The following is a 21,687-nucleotide window of genomic DNA, read 5'->3' as shown; positions in this document are numbered from 1 at the left end:
GAAAACCCAGATCTAAGTTGAGAAAACCTGGGCCTCTAAGTTCCTTGGCTCAGGAATTTTCATTTAAGCAAAATTAAATAACTTGCAGAGTTTAAAATTACCTTACCAAAACATCAATGTGTAGATTCCAGATTAATGGCAGCACGAACCATAGGATAGGAACTGTTCTAATCTGCATGTCTTTTGGGACTGGCAGACTGTGTTACTCTTTATTTTATGATGTCATTAAAAGTGATTCCCTTTTGTCCTTGCTTTAGATTACTGATTTTGGGCAGTCCAAGATTTTGGGGGAGACCTCTCTGATGAGAACCTTATGTGGTACCCCCACTTACCTGGCTCCTGAGGTTCTTAATTCTTTTGGGACTGCTGGATATAACCGTGCTGTGGACTGCTGGAGTTTAGGAGTTATTCTTTTCATTTGGTAAGAAAAAGTTTTCATCTCTTCAGACTCTGGTTGGAGGTATTTAGGTGAAATCAGCAATGTGTCCAGGTCGAGAGCTTGTGTTTAATTTAGGTCACTTATTTTGACCATCAATTTAAAGCAACACCTAATTTTTCATGATGCTGAAAAAGAAATCGATGTATCCATGAATGCCACTGAGAATGCCACTTGATTTCTTTTCCTTTCTCTCTCTACCAACATTAAGCCTTAGTGGGTATCCACCTTTCTCTGAGCATAAGACTCACGTGTCACTGAAGGATCAGATCACCAGTGGAAAATGCAACTTCATTCCTGAAGTCTGGTCAGAGGTCTCAGAGGAGGGTATGGATACGAAAGGGTTAAGAATTTGTGGTTTGCTAGAATGTGTGTGTGCCGTGGTGGGAATTTCTTTTCAAATTCTGTGATGTTTTCTCCTGTCAATCCTGTTCTTATTTTCTGTTGTTAGTTTTGCACCATTTGAGAGGCAAAGGGAAATTATTAGGAACTTGGGCTCCAGAGCCAGGCTGATGTAGGCTCGTGTCCCGGGTCAGCTACTTCCTAGCTCTGTGACCTTAGGCAAGTTATTTAACATCTCTGGGTCTCCATTTCATTTATTTGTAAAAGGGGCACAATAAACCCCTACCTTAAGGGGTTTTGTGAGGGTTAAGTGTAATATGCTCACTGTGCCTGGTATCTATTTAAGTGTGCAAAATAATGGGTAACTTTTTAGTTACAAGGTCTCCTTTGAATTAGTAAGCACAGCAAGAGCTAAATGTAATTACTTTGTATTTTAGAATTTAAAAGGGTAACTTTGTAATTCTCAAAAGAAAAAGTAGAAAACTAAAACAATGTACCACAGATGATTGTGCTAAGTGTCACAGTGTCTAAGGAATAATATTGCAATATACAACCAGCCTCCACTTGTTGCTGGCCGTCAAGTTTTGTTTCTGCTCCTTTGTTTCAAGGAGCGAGCTCTCGCTGGCCGAGGAGCTCTCACCATCACTCTGTGGGTCTTGGAGAGAGTTGGCTGAACATCCTGAGTTTTAGAACTGGGGGAAGTTCATCTTTAATTAGTTTGAACTTGAGTCCAGCAAGGAGAGTAGGGATGGAGAGCTAAGAGGTTGTGATGTCTGAGCAGGGAGTGTTGGGGAGCATCATGGTCGTTCCTGGTGTTCTAGAGCACGTGGACAAATACAGAGTGGGGAGGATTAGGGGGCCATGCCTACTGATCACAATGACCTCAGCCCCTCTCTCCTCTTTCTGGATGTTGGCCTGTGATTCTGGCATACTCTAATTTTGTTGATTTAATGCCTTTATCCTTCTCACTGTGATTTGCCAAATTATCTTACTGCTTTAGCTCTGGACCTCGTCAAGAAGTTGTTGATAGTGGATCCAAAGGCACGTTTTACGACAGAAGAAGCTTTAAGACACCCGTGGCTTCAGGTGTGTATGGGGCAGTGCCTGCCAGCCTAAAATACCTGGGCAGCCCTGAACGGTGCCTGAGAGATGGGGAAGAGGATGAAAACATACGTTTGCTTTGTTGGGTCTGTTTAATGCAATTTTTAAAGACTGAGGTTTAGGTGTGTCGGTATGTGTATGTTTGTCTGTGGGTCTGAGCGTGGGTGTGTCTCGTGTTTGTGTGCAACCTTTACAACTTGACCTGGATAGACAAGCTCACTTTATGGCCTGTCCTGGTTCCACTTGGCTTCCCTGTGTCTGCGGTTCAGTTGTGTTCCATTGTGCTCCTTTGAGAGATTGTTCTAGCTCCAAATTTCCACCCTAGCTATGTCCTTCTCTTCTCTCAAACACCGTACCCCAGACGGGCGGGATGGGCTGCGTTCCAGCCATCTTCAACCTTAGATCAGGGAAGCAGGGGTGGGAGGAGGGGAGCAGCCTCGCCGGGGTAGAATCTGGCTATTTCTGAAGCCCAAGTGATTGGGCATGAGGGGTCCCACTTCTCGTTCATGGTGAGTCAGCATGCCGTTAGCAGATTGTCACCTGTGCCTTTCAAGTCTGCATTTCCTCTGTGTCCCTGCTGGGGGTTGTGGCTGCCATTAGATTATGTACTGATCTCATTCGAGCTGCCAGGGTTGGAAGTCCTTAGTGGCTTTGGTGGGCTAGTCTTTGGCGTTAGAATTCACTATGGCCTCGGGCAGGCTTTTTGATGGATGCCAGGTCTTCTGTTAAGTGGAGTTCCTTTTAGCACAGCCATATGCCTTTCTGTTAACTTTCATTTGGTCTCTGTTTCCTGTGGGGATGGGGGACTTAACCAGGTTGTTTGAGCTGGAGGCTCACATACTGTGGGAATTTCTAGTCCAGGAACTCCTTGGGCCATCTAGTCTCAGCACTGTGCTTCTGGAGCTCTGGGAAGAGTGTCCTCGTTCTTTCTCTCTTCCAGCCCTCCACACCGAACAGTTCTGCTCAGGCCAGCTCAGGTTGAGAACGAGAAATCCTTACAAGAAACAAAAAGTAGATATATGTGTTTGGGATGTTGCCCTGGAAACAGCAGTCCCTCCAGAAAAAAATCTGTCAGATGATTTAGCACTTAATAGACCACACAGATTTGAAACTGCAGGACCCTAGAGAAAAGGAATTTGGAAATAAAGGGTGCCTTTGCATGTGGGGACTTAATTTTGATGAAAAAGAAAACATTCCTCTTGGCTCTTTTCATGGGCCTTAATAGGGAAACTCTTGGGGGCCAGATATGGAGGTAGAGGAGCTGTGTTAATCTTGAAGAAAACAGAGCTTGCCAGTTAGGCCTGGGAACAGGGTTTACATCTGCCCAAAATGTACAAACAAGCATAGCCTATTTTTCTTGTACTTTTTGTCTCAAAATTGTTAACAACTAAGGAAAAGGTGAAATTCAACCCTGCCACAGGGGTCTCACTTGAATACTCTTTTGTCCACATTTTATTTTTGCAGCAGAAGGCGGAGTGAACATTCAGTGAGGACGAGGATGCCAAGTGCCCACAAAAATCACCTGCTGGTGACAGTTTAGGTTTCATTTTGGGAAAATTCAGTGTTTTTGAGGAAACTAAATGGTTTTACGGGTCTGGCACTGGACTGAGTGTTTGGAATGTGAATTCTGATCTCTTTTTTGTTATTAACAGTGTCCAATTTTGGGCGCATCCCTTATACCCACCTTTGACCTCATGTTCACTTCTTTTTTTTTTTTTAAATTAATTAATTTATTTATTTTTGGCTGCGTTGAGTCTTTGTTGCTGTGCGTGGGTTTTCTCTAGCTGCGGCGAGAGGGGGCTACTCTTCATTGCGGTGCGAGGGCTTCTCATTGCAGTGGCTTCTCTTGTTGCGGAGCCCGGGCTCTAGGCACGCGGGCTTCAGTAGTTGTGGCATGCGGGCTCAGTAGTTGTGGCTCGCGGGCTCTAGAGTGCAGGCTTAGTAGCTGTGGTGCATGGGCTTAGTTGCTCCGCGGCATGTGGGATCTTCCCGGACAAGGGCATGCACCCATGTCCCCTGCACTGGCAGGCGGATTCCTAACCACTCTGCCACCATGGAAGTCCATGTTTACTTCTTGAAATAGAGGATTTTTTCCTGCTTAACTTGGAGGCATATTACAATGTCACATTTTTGAATAGATTGTAGACATCTCAAAGGAAGGGTATTTACAGATACACATTCTATCTGTGGTATGTAATGATCTCCTTTTTCAGATTACTGCTTACCGATGACTCTTTTTATTTTCATTTCTGGCTGTGCCATGGCTTGTGGGAACTTAGTTCTCCAACCAGGTACTGAATGCGGGCCCCAGCAGTGAAAGCACTGAGTCCTAACCACTTGACTGCCAGGGAATTCCCAACTGATGACTTCTTTTAAATACAGGCTTAAATAGGCTTGTGGTCATTTCTGTTTGGCTGCATGGTTTCATCTCTTCACGCATTCATTCATGCTTTCAGAGGACAGGTAAGGAGCTCATGTGTCAAGCACTGTTAGGCACTGTGGATACACAGTCCAGGTGGCGGCCAACCCTGACTACAGAGCAGTGAGCTACATGTGGTAATAGGGGTAGGCACAGAGTATGGAGGATCCCCAGGATGAGGACTGCCCACAGGGCTTCTGGTACCCACAAGTTCACACGGTGTGGAGACTGTCTAAGGGCAGGGTGGCCTGGGGATGACATAGCAGTATTACTTTGCTCAGGCTGCCATAACAGAGTACCACTGACTGGGTGGTTTAAACAATAGAAATTTATTTTCTCACAATTCTGGAGGCTGGAAGTCCAATTTCAAAGTGCCAGCAGGTTTGGTTTCTCCTGAGGCCTCTTTCATTGCCCTTCAGGTGGCTGCCTTCTCTGTGTGTCTTCACTTGGTCTTTTCTCTGTGTGCTTACATCCCTGGTGTCTTCTTCTTTTCTTATGAGAACATCAGCTATAATGGATTAAGGCCCCACCCTAAGAGCCCAATTTAAACAAAAAATTTATTATATTTAAGTATGGTTGATTTACAATGTTGTGTTGGGCTTCCCTGGTGGCACAGTGGTTAAGAATCCACCTGCCAATGCAGGGGACATGGGTTCGAGCCCTGGTCCGGGAAGATCCCACATGCCACGGAGCAACTAAGCCTGTGCACCACAACTACTGAGCCTGCGCTCTAGAGCCTGTGAGCCACAACTACTGAGCCCGTGAGCCACAACTGCTGAAGCCCGTGCGCCTAGAGCCCGTGCTCCGTCAGAAGCCACCGCAATGAGAAGCCCACCCACCACAACGAAGAGTAGCTCCTGGTCGCTGCAACTAGAGAAAGCCCGTGCACAGCAACAAAGACCCAATGCAGCCAAAAGTAAATAAATAAATAAATTTATATTTAAAAAAATGTGTTCATTTCTGCTGTACAGCAAAGTGATTCAGTTATATATATGTATACATTCTTTTTCATATTATTTTCCATTATGGTTTATCACAGGATATTGAATATGGTTCCCTGTGCTATACAGTAGAACCTTGTTGTTTATCCATTCTCCATATAATAGTTTGCATCTGGTAATCCCAAATTCCCAGTCCATCCCTCTCCCACCCCTACTCCCCCTTGGCAACCACGAGTCTGTTCTTCATGTCTGTGAGTCTGTTTCTGTTTCATAGATAAGTTGATTTGTGTTATATTTTAGATTCCACATATAAGTGATATCATATTATAATCTCTAGGTCCATCCATGTTGCTGCAAATGGCATTATTTCATTCTTTTTTATGGCTGAGTAGTATTCCATTGTATGTATGCACCACATCTTTATCCATTCATCTGTCGATGGACATTTAGGTTGTTTGGCTATTGTAAATAGTGCTGCTATGAATATACGGGTGCATGTGTCTTTTTGAATTATAGTTTTTTTTTTTTTTTGCTGTACTTGGGCCTCTCACTGTTGTGGCCTCTCCCGTTGCGGAGCACAAGCTCCGGACGCGCAGGCTCAGCGGCCATGGCTCACGGGCCCAGCCGCTCCGCGGCATGTGGGACCTTCCTGGACCGGGGCACGAACCCATGTCCCCTGCATCGGCAGGCGGACTCTCAACCACTGCACCACCAGGGAAGCCCCTGAATTATAGTTTTGTCCAGATATATGCCCAGGAGTGGGATTGCTGGATCATATGGCAACTATTTTTAGTTTTTTGAGGAACCTGCATACTGTTTTTCCATAGTGGCTGCACCAATTTACATTCCTACCAACAGTGTAGGAGGGTTCCCTTTTCTCCAAATCCTCTCCAGCATTTTTAATTTGTAGACTTTTTAACGATGGCCATTTTGACCAGTGTGAAGTGGCACCTCATTGTAATTTTGATTTGCATCCCTCTAGTAATTAGCGATGTTGAGCATCTTTTCAGGTGCCTGTTGGCCATCTGTATGTGTTCTTTGGAGAAATGTCTGTTTAGGTCTTCTGCCCATTTTTTGATTGGGTTGTTTGATTTTTTTTGTTATTGAGCTGTATGAGCTGTTTATGTATTTTGGAAATTAAGCCCTTGTTGCTCGAATCATTTGCAAATATTTTCTCCCAATCTGTAGGCTGTCCTTTGGTTTTGTTTGTAACTACAAACAAAACCTTTGCTGTACAAAAGCTTGTAAGTTTGATAAGGTCCCATTTGTTTACTTTTGCTTTTATTTCTATTGCCTTGGGAGGCTGACCTAAGAAAACAATGGTACGATTTATGTCAGAATGTTTTGCCTATATTCTCTTCTAGGAGTTTTATGGTGTCATGTCTTATATTTAAGCTAAGAGCCTCATTTTGACTTAATTATCTGTTTGAAGGCCCTGTCTCCAAATACAGTCACAATTCTGGGGGTTGGGCTTCAACATATAAATGGGGTCGGGGGGGGCACAATTCAGTCATAACTCACACAGTTCAGCCATGACAATCACAATTCAGTTGCCACAGCGACGGGGGAATAGCATTTTCAACATTGGTTGGGTCCCTCTGATATGGAGGCCCCTGTGCTTATTACAGTGCCTGGCATCTAAGCGTCCTCAACTGTTCACTGAATGAATGAGGGAGGTGGGTGGGCAGGGAGGCACAGAGGGCATTTCTGGCGGAGGCTGTAAGCAGGTGTAGGAGGAAATAAGGAATGGACCTTTGAGAGTGGCCTTGCTGAGAAGTGAGATCCTAGAGGACAGTGTGGAGTGGAATCCAGATGAACTTGGCACTTGGGCAGTGGGGAGCTACACTGAATGATGCAATAAACAGTGATGGAAGCAGGTGATTCTAGCTACTAGATGTAGAACAGGTGAATTCATCCTCGAGCACTAATTTTTCTATATCCATCAAATTGCTGAATATTGAAGGCCTTCACTCCTAGGTCCTTTCTCCGCACCCACCATGGTGCACTTGGCGTAGTGGGAGGAGTGGAGCGGGGGTTGGATGGAAAAGTACATGAGGATTTGGAAGTGGGCTGCTCTGGGTCTGTATTCTGCACATGCTACTTGTGAGTGGCTGAGCTCAGCTTTCAGCTGGCCCCAAAGCCCAAGTCCTAGTCCTGGGTGTTTCACCTTTCTGAAGGTAGGGAGGGCTGTCACCTCTCAGGGCTCCCAGATGCAGAGGTGAGCCCTGCAGAAGTGATTATTCATGGAGGTGGGCAGGAGTTTTCTGTGTATCCTGCCCCACCCCTCATTTCCCTCTCCAGCAGCAAGAAACACCTGTTCACTTTTTTTCTCATTAGCTCTGGGATATTGTGGGCTTGAAGTCCTTCTGGCAACTTGTGCAGTGCTTGCTGCGTGAATTTTCCTCGGGTGCAGGGTTGCTTTGTTAGGGTGGCCCTGGTAACTGGTCTCATTGTTGGCAGTGGGAGGGGGGACCTCCTGGAAAGATCTGGGGAGCAGCATGGAGCCAACCCCAGCCATTGACCTCCTGATCGCCATCTCTCAGGATCTGGGATGCTGGCTCTGAAAGATTGACTGCTAAGGTCTATGGTTCTCTCTGACCCACCTGGAGTTTTGTTTGTTTTGTTTTGTTTTTTTGCAAAATAAAATTTATTTGCTAATGAAATTAAAATATAGTGAAAACCAAGAAAATGCTCTTTCAGAAGATTTTATCATATTTCAGCTATATTCTATTGATAATAATTACTTCTATTTTTATTATTTGTATATCACCTTTCAGTTTACCAAGTCCTTAATAATTCTCTCCAACCTTAACACTAGTCAAAACACTTGAAACCATTTGAAATAGTTTGATGGGGCTTTGCGACATACTGTAATGCATTTTCTACCACAGATTTTCAAGGATCATATAATGAAAATAAATTTATATGACAGGTTTGGATAAGCAGCTATTTCTTTGCTCCCTTGTTTTCACAGATGAAATTATGTAATTCCGTAAGTATATTTTAGTCAACCAATCCTTTTGTTACATAGTTATATAATGGAAAGGTGACAGTTGCTCATTATGTTTTAGTCAGTCTACTAGTAGTAGACATTCACCCGGAGCTCTTAAGCGTATGGGTTTGGTTCAGCCAGTGTTGACTGAGCACCGACTGCTGATTAGACTTTTCCCTTTTCTCCACATTCATCTCCATCTTAGCCTACTTCCCTGTTTCCAGGGGCATCCTAGCCCTGCCTTTCAGGAGCTTTCTTTCCCTCATTCACAGCCTACTTATATTTTTCATTTCTTCACAGGATGAGGACATGAAGAGAAAATTTAAGAACTTGCTTTTTGAAGAAGAAAAGTCGATGACTCTGCCCCAGGTTCCCGCCCAGGTATTCTGGATCATGGTCATTAAATGTAGGCTAAGTTTGAAGAGTCAAATGAGTGGAGGATAAGGAGTTTGAATAGTCTCTTTAGCAGTGATTGCTTAACATTTTTTTGGTAAGGAATAATGTAGTAGATACTTTGTTTCAGCTTGATCTGCTCTGGCACCTTTAGAAGATTTAATAATGAAGACCATGTTTAATGCATTAGAGAAACAGCTAGGGGTTATTTAGGAAGTCTCCTGTAAGGCAAGATTGGAAGACTTATTAGAGGCTCAGATTTAAATTTGCTGAAAAATTTAAAATTTGGGGGAGTGGTTGATGATTTCTGATTATAATCTTATTCCTCTAAAGTTCTTTGTAGGTATCAGTTAATATCTGTTCATTCCTGTCCTGCCTTCTTTCGGTAACACTCCTCTTCCTACTGCTCCCTTGCAATTTTATAAATGGGGAAACAAAGACACAAAAAAGATTGTCTTCCCACAAAAGAGCAAGACTTGAGGCTCCCTGGGAGAGGTATTGTGGTCCCTTTACATTTCCTAATTTAGAAGACAACCAAGAGGAGGCTGGTTATGCTTCTTACTTTGAATAGACATCATTGAGTGGTTGGAAGCCCCAAGGGAGAGAAATGTCAGTCCGATAAGGGTGTCTGAGTTTGGGAGGGGTGTGGTGGGGATTCAGAGTCAATGAGGACAACCAGTATTCTTGGTCCTAGGAGTTTCACATGAAAGGCTCCAAGTTTACTGGAAGTATATAGGGAAACTTTGGTAAATTGTAACCAAGCCAGAGGTTTTCTTTGAACATCTCTCTCTTTTCCTTTACTTTCAGCCTTCTACAAGTCAAAAGCGGCTTCTTGAAGGGGAAGCAGAGGATGCCGACCCCACAAAGCGCCTGGCTGTTTGTGCTGCTGTCTCGTGAACACCGGTTGACCATGAAAGAAATGTACTTTCTTGAACCCAGCTGCCATGTTCTTTAAATCTGTATTGCATAGCTTGTATTTTCATTGTGGGAACAGTTGCTTTTCCACAATCATTGATACACAATTCAAAATGTAATGGAACCTGAGCTTTGTGCTTTTGCTTGTTGATCAGCTCTTAATTACACGCCTTTAGTGTGTGCATATTTGAAGTTGTGTGCCTTTCCTCTGGTGCCTCTTCCTTGGCTGTAACCAGGCAGGTTTCTTGGGATGTATCCCTGGGTGAGTGGCATACAAATTCTAAAGTTGCAGGGGATGGGGCACAGTGAGTCAGGGTGGGGTTTGTCGAGACTGGCCAGAGTCCTTACAAGACGGTCGGTACCTTGGTGCATCTACTATGGGCCAGTTTTTTTTTTTTTACTTTAATTTTTTAAAATTTTGTTTTTCATTTTTATTTTTTTGGCCATGCGGCTTTCGGGATCTCAGTTCCCTGACTAGGGATCGAACCCATACCCCCTGCAGTGGAAGTGTGGAGTCCTAACCACTGGACTGCAAGGGAATTCCCCCACGGGCCAGTTTAGAGTCCCATTCTCACCCTCATCATCCCTGAAACCACAGAGCCAGATAAGTTGTGAAATTCAAAAATTTCCTGATTTTGGGAAGAGGACCAGGCACATCAACTGTGTTTATATGTAATACCCCACTGAATCCTATAACCAAACACTTTAATATTTCTGCAGCAAATATTCACAGTAAGAGGAATAGAGAAAACTGTAAATAGCTTCATGTCACTTCAGGTCCATCTTTTCTGCCACGAGAGTTATGGAGGACTCCCCAGTTTCAGAGCTGTTTGGATTTTGGAAATGTGACTAAGGCATGTGGGCATGTCATGTTGACCCAATGATGACCAAGGAGACCCTGTGTAAAGCGCCTCCCTAGGTTGTTCTTGTCTGGTGATTCTATGGGCTAGGTCCTCTGATCACCTTTATGTTATAGGTGAGGAACCCAGGCTGAAGGAGTAAGGTGACTTACCCAGTGTCACACAGCTAGGAAGTGGCGGAGCTGGGACCCAACCCAGGGCTTTCTGACTCAAATTCATGTTCCTCATCTCCTCCGTCCCTTATTCATTCAGACTCAGGGATGTTGACTCACACTGACAAAACTCACATGAGACTGATTTCTAAATCTTGAATGCCAGTATGTTCAGTCATGATGAATGGGTACAACGCCATGATCTGTGGAAGCTGGGACATCTTGGTGACAAGGAACAGAGGCCCATTCAAATTACTTCATGGAAAAGGGGATCTGTTTCAACCTTACAGAGGGCTGGGCCTGGGAGCCATCAGGAGCCCAGGCAGTTCTAATGGCTGGCTCTTCTTGTCTCTTTCTGACCCACTGATTTTGCTTCTTTTGTAACTTTGGCTGACTGATGCTAGGCCACACTGTAGCTTGCTGACTATGCCATGAGTTGAGTGTCTTGGTTCAGATGCCACTGGTGAGCCAGCCAGGGGAGGGTGAGGGGCACACAGATGTTGCCTCAGGCAATGAGGGTGGTGGTTGGCAATGGAAATTAGAAGGGTGTGCAAGCATTCTGAGGCTTGGCTGGCCTGTTGCTGAGGGCTAGATGGGGATTTAGGTGGTTTGCCTATTTAAAGGAATGAGGCTGAGATTGCCAAGTTAGATGGGTTTTAGCTCATTTGAATATTTAATGTGAAGGCTGCGGTTTCTTAGGGCATCTTTCCCTCTTGGGGTAGCCAGCGAGCCCTTCTCTGTTTCCAGAGCACTTTGTATTAGCTCTCTGATTATACCTACCATGGTAGGATGAATGATGGCCTCCAAAGATGTTCTTATCCTAATCCCCAAAATTTATGAATACGTGACTTTACATAGCAAAAGAGACTTTGCAGGTGTGATTAAGTGAAGGATCTTGAGATGGGAAGACCATCCTGTTTTATCAAGGTGGGCCCAGTGTTATCACAATGTTCCTTTTAAGAGGGACACAGGAAGAGTCAGAGTCAGAAGAGATGGAGTGGTGCTCTTTCAAAACAGAGGAAGAGGCCACAAGCCACTACAGGCAGCCACTAGAAGCTGACAGACAAAAAGCAAGGAAATGGATTCTTCCATCGGAGCCTCCTGAAGGAACCAGTCCTTTTACTTTACACCTTGACTTTAGCCAGGTGAAACTGATTTCAGACTTCTGACCTACAAAAGTTAAGAGAATAAATGTGTGTTATTAAAAAAAAAAATATTAAAAGAAAAAAAAATGTGTGTTATTTTAAGCCACCCAATTTGTGGTAATTTGTTACAGCAGCCAGAGGAAGCTAATACACTCATTACTAATGGGGAGACATCAGCTGCCAATATGGGGACACCCAGCATCCACTTCCTCTTCTTAACCTTATACTCTGGTTTTCTTTTTGGGGAATTCTTTCTCCCTATCCCTTGAAGTCATAGAGGGAAGGGGAGATGGTACCTAGGTGTCTGCCTCCCCCCCCACACCCCGCACGCTATAGAAGACAAAGGGGTCCCTAGAGGCTCCTCTGGTAGAGCTCCTCTCACTGCCCACCCAGCTGGAGGTAGGCACAGGATTTTGAAATGTGAGCAAATGGAGCTGGGATGGCAACATCATTAGTGGGAGCAATATTGTGCTAATCTGAGCTCTCTGAACTTCCTGACCTTTGGCTTTGGACAAGTTACTTCTAATTGCTGAGCTTTTATTTCCTTATCTGTAAACTGGGTACAATAAGAGGACCATCTTAATACGGCATTTCTGAGGATTCAGTGGTGGAAGTTTCATTTACAGTGCCTGGTAGGGGATCTGTCAGCGTTGGCTTCTATCATTAAAGGTGGGAGGGTCAAAAAAAAAAAAACAACAAAAAAAAACAAAAAAACAAAACAAAACAAAAAAAAAGGTGGGAGGGTCACATACATAGCCAGAGGGAGCCATAGAAAGTTCTTGAGCAAGGAAGTAACATCACCTGTTTACCTTTTTTGGGTTCACACAAGATGGGTGGATAACTGAGATGCCTTTGACAAAACAGATTTGGGAAATGCCAGGTCTGGGGTGGGTGGTGGGAGCAGAGGTGGAGGGGTACCACCCAGTGACTGAAGTAACTGCCAGTCCCTTTTGAAGAACAGGCATGTTGCTTGGTGGTGGACCTCCGGTGCCTTGATGATGGTGCAGTAGACAGCTGTACTTTGTGTCTGTCCTGAACCTGATGCCTCTTATGGTAATTGCAACCCTATTTTTTCTGGGGGAGGGGAATCCCTCTTCCCACTTGCCCCAACCCCAGGTCCTTCTGGCAGGGTTAACCTCACCCCCTTCCTAGAGGGGCTCCATATAGTCAGATCTGGCCAATCTTGCTGTGATTGGCTCAGGCAGGTCACGTGACCCAAATGGGTCCAGTGAAAGAAAATCCAAGACTTTGGCTGGAACTACTGGGAAACAGCTCCTGCTATGAATATGTAAAATTACATATTCATAAATTCTGGGGAATTAGGATGAGAACATCTTTGGAAGCCATTATTCACCCTACCATGATGGTAGGTGTGAGTTAGGAGCTGCCCAGGACACTATGTGGAGAGAACTGCATGAGAATGAAGTCATCACAGAGGGAAGCGGAGCTGAGAGATTGTAGAAACACTGAGGTTATCGTTTGAGCACCTGGATCCAGCTATGCCTTAAGTGAGGTACCACCCAAGACTTTTCAATTATTCCCTTAATTGTTTTACTCCAGGTTGAGTTTTTTAAATTAAAAAAAATTTTTTTTGTTTTAAAAATTTTTGGTCACTTGTGTCTGGAAAAGCCCAGACTAATAAATTCAACCACTTACAAACTCCAGGAGACCCTCAGGCACTCTTCTTTTTTTTTTTTTTACAAGTGAAAACATTCTCTGCTGTTGTTTTTGTGCCAACTTTAGGGTTTCCAGAGAGGTTTGGGGCAGAGAATGGAAAGTGAAGATGTGGGAACTAAGTCCCTCCAGCCCCAAGGTTGAGCGAACCCCCTCCCAGCTAATTATACCACAGGGTTTGGGATCAGAGCCCCCATCACTAAACTTTAGGAGTCCTGGAAGATAGAACTGGAATTATACCACTGAAACTTGGATAGCTTGGTGTGTGCCAGGCATTGTGCTCAGAAAGGTGTGTGCCTCATCGGAAAGCTCACCTCAACCCTGTGCTGCTCCTCCCTTTGCAGATTTAGAGATCAAGGCTCTCTGCAAGAACCGGAGGCAAGACTTGAACCGAAATTTCCCTTTTCAAGGGCCCTTGGTTCTTGACCATAAAACAAAATTACTTAAGAGGTCTTGTCACCGGATTACCATTTGGTGAGCACTAGGTGCGGTGTTGACATTTTATCTGGATTATTTCAAGTCCTCCTAACTTGCTGGACGTTCCCGATTAAGGAGAAACAGGCTCCTGGAGACCTGACCTTAATCAGGCAAAGGTGAGTGGAGATGCGGGACTCGAACTCGGATTCTCCATTGAGTCCGGCTTTCCAGGGACATGGACATCAACTGTGCTACTTAGGCTCGCTCACGTGCTCACACACCTTCGCGATGGGGCTCTCATCACCTTAGCGGCGTCTTCCCCCCGGACTTCTTGGGTTAATTCCCTCTTGGCTTGGACCATCTCCTCAAGCCCAAGTAGGTGAAGCAAAAGGGGCAGTGCCGAAGGGTCTGGTCCGGCGTCGTCCGCAGTGCGGCAGGTGGCGGCGCCCAGCCCAGAACCGCGAGCTCTCTAGCCCGGCCGGACGGCTGCAGAGGGGGTGGGCGCAACGCTGGGAACAGCGGCCGGCTCCGGAGGGCGCGGGGAGGGGCGCGGCGAGTGCGCGCTTGCGCGGTCGGGGGGACCCGCGGAGGCGCGCGGGGAGCGTGCGCGGCGATGCGCGCGTGCGCGGTGTTGGGTGTGGGGGGGTGTGGGGGTCGCCGCGGAGGCGCGCGGCACGGCGGGAACATGGCGCGCGGGGCCGGCGCGCGCGCCTAGCTGGCGGGACCGTTAGCTCGAGGCGGACGCGGCCCGGGCCCCGCGGAGATGGAGCAGTCGCCGCCGCCGGCGCTCGAGCCCACCCCGGGGTCGACCCCGGCACGGAGCCGTAGGCGGCGGGAGCCCGAGTCACCGCCGGCGCCGCCTCCGGTGAGTGCGTGAGGGGCGCGGGCCGGGAGACTTTCTTTGTGAAACTCCGTCGGTGCGAGCCGGGCCGGGCCTCGGCGGCTGACGAGCGCCCGCGAGGCGGAACCCGCCCCGTCGTCCGGGTTCGAGCCCTGCCTCGCGCCACTCGGCAGCGGGACCCGGGCTGTTGCCTGCCCGCCTCAGTTTCCGCGGGAGTGTGTGTGCGCGCACGGGGGGCCGTATACAGTCGGCGCCTAATGCGCGCGGTGCCAATCCCTTGCCTCCGTCCCCGCTGGGCGGTGGCTGCCTGTGACCCGGGCCCACGGGAGAGGTAGACCGCAGCCGCTAGGAGACAGGTGTCGGCCAGCCCCGGGAGGCTCAGGTGCAGACAGCCCCAGGTGGAGTCTAAGGCAGTGAGCTGTGCGTTCCCGGAAGGAAGCAAGTCTGTCGGTGTCTCAGCACAGAGTGATTTTGGAATGCTTTACATCCATCTCAGCGTGGTGGTGTGTTTGGGGTATTTATCGGTCAGGGTGAAGGAAGTTGAGTGAAATGGACTTCGGAGGTGTGGCTCCGGCTGGATGGGATGGGATGCCCCCGAGCATTGGGCTCTCCAAACAGCCAGGGCATAGGAATAATCTGGAGCGCTTGATAAATATACAGGCGTCACAACTCACCCCAGGCCCAAGGACTCAGACTCTCCAAAGCAGAGGAGCAGATTTTGAATTTTTAACAAGCTCCTGAGTGATTATATCAGGCACATTTGACAAGCACTGTTTTAGTGTAAGCCTCCTGCGAGCAGGGACCTGATCTGTTCATTGCTCACCATGGCATCCTGGTATCAGGCGCAGTGCTTAGCACATGGTAGATGGTCAGTACATATTTGTAGAAAGACTGAATGACTTAGGGAGTTTCCAAAATAGGAGTTCTTGTACTTTCAGGAGCTTTTTGAAGTTATTATCTCTGTCACATTTACTGTATGATGTGATTTTTCTCAGTCCCAACTTAACTTTTGTAACTGTTTATAAATGCCTTCTTTTCAGTATATTTTAGGCAAAAGCAAGGTATACCTTGCTTAGTATAAACCATCAACTATGTATAATCCTAGCTAGGTTAAAATTAATTCTGAAACTAAATTCTGAATAAAAAAATTGCACTTTTCTTTCTTTTCATCATTTGGGAACACTAGACTTATAGGATTTTGTTCTCTTCAGTCAGGTAAATATTTACATTTTCATCAAAGCAAATCTGAATTACTGTTTATTCAGAAAAGTTGGCAATTTGCTTAAACCTCTGAGTATTTGTAATTTTTATGTGGTATTTTGAAATTGAGATTTGTGTCTAGTTCAGAGTCAATGCTAAAGTAGAATTGTTTGAAAGTTATTTGATATTTCAGGAGCTGTTTTTTTCATGTTTTTTTGAATTTCAGTACTTGATTTAATTTCAGCAGTTTGTTGTTCATGGACAAAATATGAATGTATAGGAAGACAAAATTTTAGGAATATGCATATGAAGAAGAAAAATTGAAAATTAGGTGCTTTTTTTCTCTCAGCGTTTCATTTTTGTAGTTCATGCACATGTCTTTTTAAAAATTCCTTATTTTAATTGAGATATCAATATAATTGACATGTAACATATTAGTTTCAGGTGTACAACATAATGATTTGATATTTATATATATTGCAAAGTGATCATCACAGTAAGTCCAGTTAACATCCATTACCATACATAGTTACAGTTTTTTTTTCTTGTGATGAGAGCTTTTAAGTTCTACTCTTTTAGCAACAATCAAATATACAATACAGTGTTATAGTTCTATAGTCACCATGCTGTGCATCCCCATGACTTTTTTTTTTTTAAAGTGTCTTAAAAAACCCCAGCTTTGTTGAGATATAATTAATCTTACAATATGTGGTCTTTTTGTGACTGGCTTCTTTCACTTATCACAGTGTTTTTGAGGTTTATCCATGTTGTACCTGTATCATTTATTTATTGCTGAATAATACTTAATTGAACAGATATACCACATTATATCTTTTCATGCATTGATAGACATAGGTTTTCCCCCCCACTTTTTGGTTATAATGAATGATGCTGCTATGAACATTTGTGTACAAGCTTTAGTGTGGACATATGTTTTCATTTCTCTTGGGCATATCCCAATTGCTGGGTTATATGGTAACTCTATTTTAACCTTTTGAAAAGTTGAAAAACTGTTTCCTAAGTCATTGCATAATTTTGCATTCCCACCAGCAGTGTATGAGAGTTTTACAATCTTGTCAGTACTTGTTATTGGTTTGTCTTTTTTTTTTTAATAAATTTTATTTATTTTTGACTGTGTTGGGTCATCATTGTTGCCCACTAGCTTCCTCTAGTTGTGGCGAGCGGAGGCTACTCTTCATTGTGGTGTGCAGGCTTCTCATTGCAGTGTCTTCTCTTGTTGTGGAGCACCGGCTCTAGGCGTACGGGCTTCAGTAGTCGTGGCACACGGGGTCAGTAGTTGTGGCTCGCAGGCTTAGTTGCTCTGTGGCATGTGGGATCTTCCTGGACTAGGAATCGAACCCATGTCCCCTGCACTGGCAGGCAGATTCTTAACCACTGCGCCACTAAGGAAGTCCCATGGTTTGTCTTTTTAACTTAGCCATCCTAGTAGGTGTTAAGTGGTATCTTATTGCAATTTTGATTTGCATTTCCTTGATGACTAATGATGTTGGGCATATTTTTTTGTGTGTGCTTATCAGCCATTTGTATATCTTTGGAGAAATTTCTGTTCAAATCCTTTGTCCATTTTGGGGGGGTCCAATTTTTAATTGGGTTATTTGTCTTTTTATTATTGAGTTGTAGGAGTTTTAAAAATATTTTGGATACTAAATTAGGTATATGATTTGCAAATGTTTTCTCCCATTCTGTAGGTTGTGTTTTAACTTCTTTGACAGTGTCCTTTGTTGCAAAAAACGTTTTAATTGTGATGAAGTTCTTTTGTTGCTCATGCTTTTGGTGTCATATCTAAGAATCCATTGCCAAATTCAAGGTCATGAAGGTTTACCCCTATGATTTCTTCTAAGAATTTTATGTTTTTAGTCCTTATATTTAGGTCATCAATCCATTTTGAGTTAATTTTTGCATATGGTGTAAGGCAGTGGTCCAAATTCATTCTTTTGCATATTGTGATCCAGTTGTCCCAGCACTATATATTGAAAAGACTGTTCTTATCCCATTGGGTGGTGTTTGCACCCTTATTGAAAAATCAGCTGAATATGTGTTAGGTTTTTTTCTGGATTCTCAATCTTATTCTATTGCCTATCCTTATGCCAGTACAACACTAGTTGGTTACAGTAGCTTTGTAATAGGTTTTGAAATTAAGTGTAAGTCCTATAACTTTGTTCTTTTTCAAGACTGCTTTGACTTTTCTGGGTCCCTTACATATGGATTTTAGGATCAGCTTATCAATTTCTGCCCAAGAGTAGCTGGGATTTTTATAGAGATTGTGTTTAATCTGTCCTTTCAATGATGTTTTATAGTTTTCAGGCCCAAGTCTTACACTTCTTCCAAAAATTTATCTGTAAGTATTTATTTTATTCTATTAGATGCTGTTGTACATGGTACTGTTTTTAACATTTCATTTCACATCATTGTTCATCACTAGCTCATTGCTAGTGTATAGAAAAAATACAGTTGAGTTTTGGATATATCTTTTAGCTTCATCGTTTAGTGGTAGTCTGTTCCAATTTTCTGTTTCAGATCTTTCCTCGAAAATAGTGAGGAAGAATGGTCTTTGAAAACTCAAGCATGGATGCAAATCCAGGTTCATATCTCTAAGTTTTGGCTCTGCTACTTACTAGTTGAGTTTTTGACAAATCTTAATGTTATATATCCAGTGTTCTCATATGTATAATGGGACAGTAATATCCATCTCAAAGAATTAAGTAAAAGAGAATGTATGTAGGTAGATATTTAGAGCAATGCCTTGCATGTGGTAGGGATTTGGTACTTTGTTGTTCTTTTGCTAATTAACTCTATTTAAAAGGAAGCCCCAAAGCAAACAAAACTGCCAAACCAAAAAAAAAACCCAAAAAACCCTCCCCCCCAAAAATAAACAAACCTAAAACCTCAGACCAAAAAAAAAAAACAAACACCAAAAAAACCCCCCCACAAAACAAAAACCTCAAACCTCTTCCTGTCCCCGTCACTTTTCTGTGACCCAGGAAATCCCTGTGAGTGTTTGAGGAACAGTGAAGGAGTCTTTCACACCACACAGTTGTATTGTAAAAGGCTGCTAAATCTAGGCTGCTCTATATGATATTTGACAACGTATTTGTATGTATTATTAAAAATAATAAAAGTATAACTGAAAGCTGTTTGCTCTTACCCCATAGTTCTTATTAATGTCCTGTTCTTTTACTACTTATTTCTACTAAAAGCAGAAGCAGTATTTTTTCATTAAGTTTGTTGATTACAATTCTTATTTCTTTTGAATGATTGCTATTTTTTTTAACATCTTTATTGGAGTCTAATTGCTTTACAATGTTGTGTTAGTTTCTGCTGTACAACAAAGTGAATCAGCTATATGTATACATATATCCCCATATCCCCTCCCTCTTGCATCTCCCTCCCACCCTCTCTATCCCACCCCTCTAGGTGGTCACACAGCACTGAGCTGATCTCCCTGTGTGATGCAGCTGCTTCCGACTAGCTAGCTATTTTACATTTGGTAGTGTATGTATATCACTGTTACTCTCTTACTTCTTCCCAGCTTACCCTTCCCCCTCACCGTGTCCTCAAGTCCATTCTCTACATCTGCGTGTTTTTTTTTTTTTTTTTGCAGTACGCGGGCCTCTCACTGTTGAGACCTCTCCCGTTGCGGAGCACAGGCTCCGGACGCGCAGGCTCAGCGGCCATGGCTTACGGGCCTAGGCCGCTCCGCGGCACGTGGTATCTTCCCGGACCAGGGCACGAAGCTGCGTCCCCTGCATCGGCAGGCAGACTCTCAACCACTGCGCCACCAGGGAAGCCCAAGAAAATTTTAAATCAAAGTGTCTGTATTAAAAAAACCCAAAAAACCACAGCCTTTTATTATTAATCATTAGAGAAATGCAAATCAGAACTACAATGAGATCATCTCACACCGGTCAGAATGGCCATCATCAAAAAATCTAGAAACAATAAATGCTGGAGAGGGTGTGGAGAAAAGGGAACACTTTTGTACTGATGGTGGGAATGTGAATTGGTACAGCCACTATGGAGAACAGTATGGAGGTTCCTTAAGGAACTAAAAATAGAACTACCATATGACCCAGCAATCCCACTACTGGCCATATACCCTGAGAAAACCATAATTCAAAGAGTCATATACCAAAATGTTCATTGCAGCTCTATTTACAATAGCCAGGAGATGGAAACAACCTAAGTGTCCATCATCGGATGAATGGATAAAGAAGATGTGGCAAATATATACAATGGAATATTAGTCAGCCATAAAACGAAACGAAATTGAGCTATTTGTAATGAGGTGGATGGACCTAGAGTCTATCATACAGAGTGAAGTAAGTCAGAAAGAGAAAGACAAATACCGTATGCTAACACATATATATGGAATTTAAGAAAAAAAATGTCATGAAGAACCTAGGGGTAAGACGGGAATAAAGACACAGACCTACTAGAGAATGGACTTGAGTATATGGGGAGGGGGAAGGGTAAGCTGTTACAAAGCGAGAGAGTGGTATGGACATGTATACACTACCAAACGTAAAATAGATAGCTAGTGGGAAGCAGCCGCATAGCACAGGGAGATAAGCTCGGTGCTTTGTGACCACCTAGTTGGGTGGGATAGGGAGGGTGGGAGGGAGGGAGATGCAAGAGGGAAGAGATATGGGAACATATGTATATGTATAACTGATTCACTTTGTTATAAAGCAGAAACTAACACACCATTGTAAAGCAATTATACTCCAATTAAGATTTAAAATAAATAAATTAAAATAAAAAATAAAACAAACAAAAACACAGCCTTTTATTATTCCAAAAACTGCATGTGTGCATGGTATATAATTAGAAAACATAAGACGAGCAAAAATCCCCCCCCCCGGTAACATTACTAATATAGTGATTACTACTCTTAATACCTTAATACATGACTTTCTGGAACTTCTTCTGTACATCTTTCTATATAACAATATTTGCACACATACAGACAAATGTATATAGGTATTTTAAATAAGACTGTATAAAATGTCTTTAATTATATTTAAAATCATCTTTATTTAGGTATAATTTATAGAAAAAATAAAATTTATCAACTTAAAGTGTATAGTTGTATGAGTTCTGACAAATATGTATAGTTGTATAATCACCATTACAGTAAAAGTTGTAGAAGACTTTTCTTTTTTATTACTGAGTACTGCTCCAATGTATGTGTCCTGCAATTTGCTATCCAGTTACTAGTCAGTGAACATTTGGGTTTTTTTCTGGTTTTTAGTGATTGTGAATAGAGCTACTATGAACATTCACATACAAGTCTTTGTGTGTTTCATAAGACATACAGACAGACACATATATATATATATTTCGTAAGTGTTTAGGAGTGGGATTGCTGGATTGTATGGTGAACATTATATAGATACTGTTTTGAAACCTTTTTTTTCAGGCAGTGACCCCCCTCCCCACCAACTTTCCATTTAAGTAAATTTTCCTCTTAATAAATTCTCAGACAGTATTAAAAATTTTGCCTATGGGGCTTCCCTGGTGGTGCAGTGCTTAAGAATCCGCCTGCCAGTACAGGGGACACGGCTTCGAGCCCTGGTCCAGGAAGATCCCACATGCCGCAGAGCAACTAAGCCTGTGTGCCACAACTACTGAGCCTGTGCTCTAGAGCCTGCATGCCACAGCTACTGAGCCCACATGCCACAACTACTGCAGCCTGCGCGCCCAGAGCCTGTGCTCCACAACAAGAGAAGCCACCGCAATGAGCCGGTGCACCACAATGAAGAGTAGCCCTGGCTTGACGCAACTAAAGAAAGCCCGTGCTCAGCAATGAAGACCCAACACAGCCAAAAATAAATAAAT

At 43.7% G+C, this 21,687-nt stretch overlaps 2 protein-coding genes across 3 annotated transcripts in view; both read left to right on the top strand.

Annotated features, from left to right (window-relative positions):
* CHEK2 (checkpoint kinase 2) overlaps positions 1-9,731 on the top strand; it is a 34,290-nt gene extending 24,559 nt beyond the window's left edge. The window contains exons 10-14 of the mRNA XM_073790882.1: positions 258-421; positions 648-763; positions 1,779-1,864; positions 8,532-8,612; positions 9,432-9,731. Of these exons, the coding sequence (XP_073646983.1) occupies positions 258-421; positions 648-763; positions 1,779-1,864; positions 8,532-8,612; positions 9,432-9,521 (537 nt within the window). The 3' untranslated portion in view covers positions 9,522-9,731. The remainder of the gene's footprint in view (positions 1-257; positions 422-647; positions 764-1,778; positions 1,865-8,531; positions 8,613-9,431) is intronic.
* A 4,720-nt stretch (positions 9,732-14,451) lies between these two features.
* The window catches only part of TTC28 (tetratricopeptide repeat domain 28), a 596,541-nt gene continuing 589,305 nt past the window's right edge, over positions 14,452-21,687 (top strand). For both annotated transcript variants that reach the window (XM_033837116.2, XM_033837115.2), the window contains exon 1: positions 14,452-14,652. In XM_033837116.2, the coding sequence (XP_033693007.1) occupies positions 14,551-14,652 (102 nt within the window). In that variant the 5' untranslated portion in view covers positions 14,452-14,550. The remainder of the gene's footprint in view (positions 14,653-21,687) is intronic.

This window comes from Tursiops truncatus, chromosome 13 (genome assembly GCF_011762595.2).
Source record: "Tursiops truncatus isolate mTurTru1 chromosome 13, mTurTru1.mat.Y, whole genome shotgun sequence".
NCBI classification, from domain to species: domain Eukaryota; kingdom Metazoa; phylum Chordata; class Mammalia; order Artiodactyla; family Delphinidae; genus Tursiops; species Tursiops truncatus.
The sequence above is the reverse complement of the archived record's forward strand: the minus strand, read 5'-3'. Positions and strand labels throughout refer to the sequence as shown.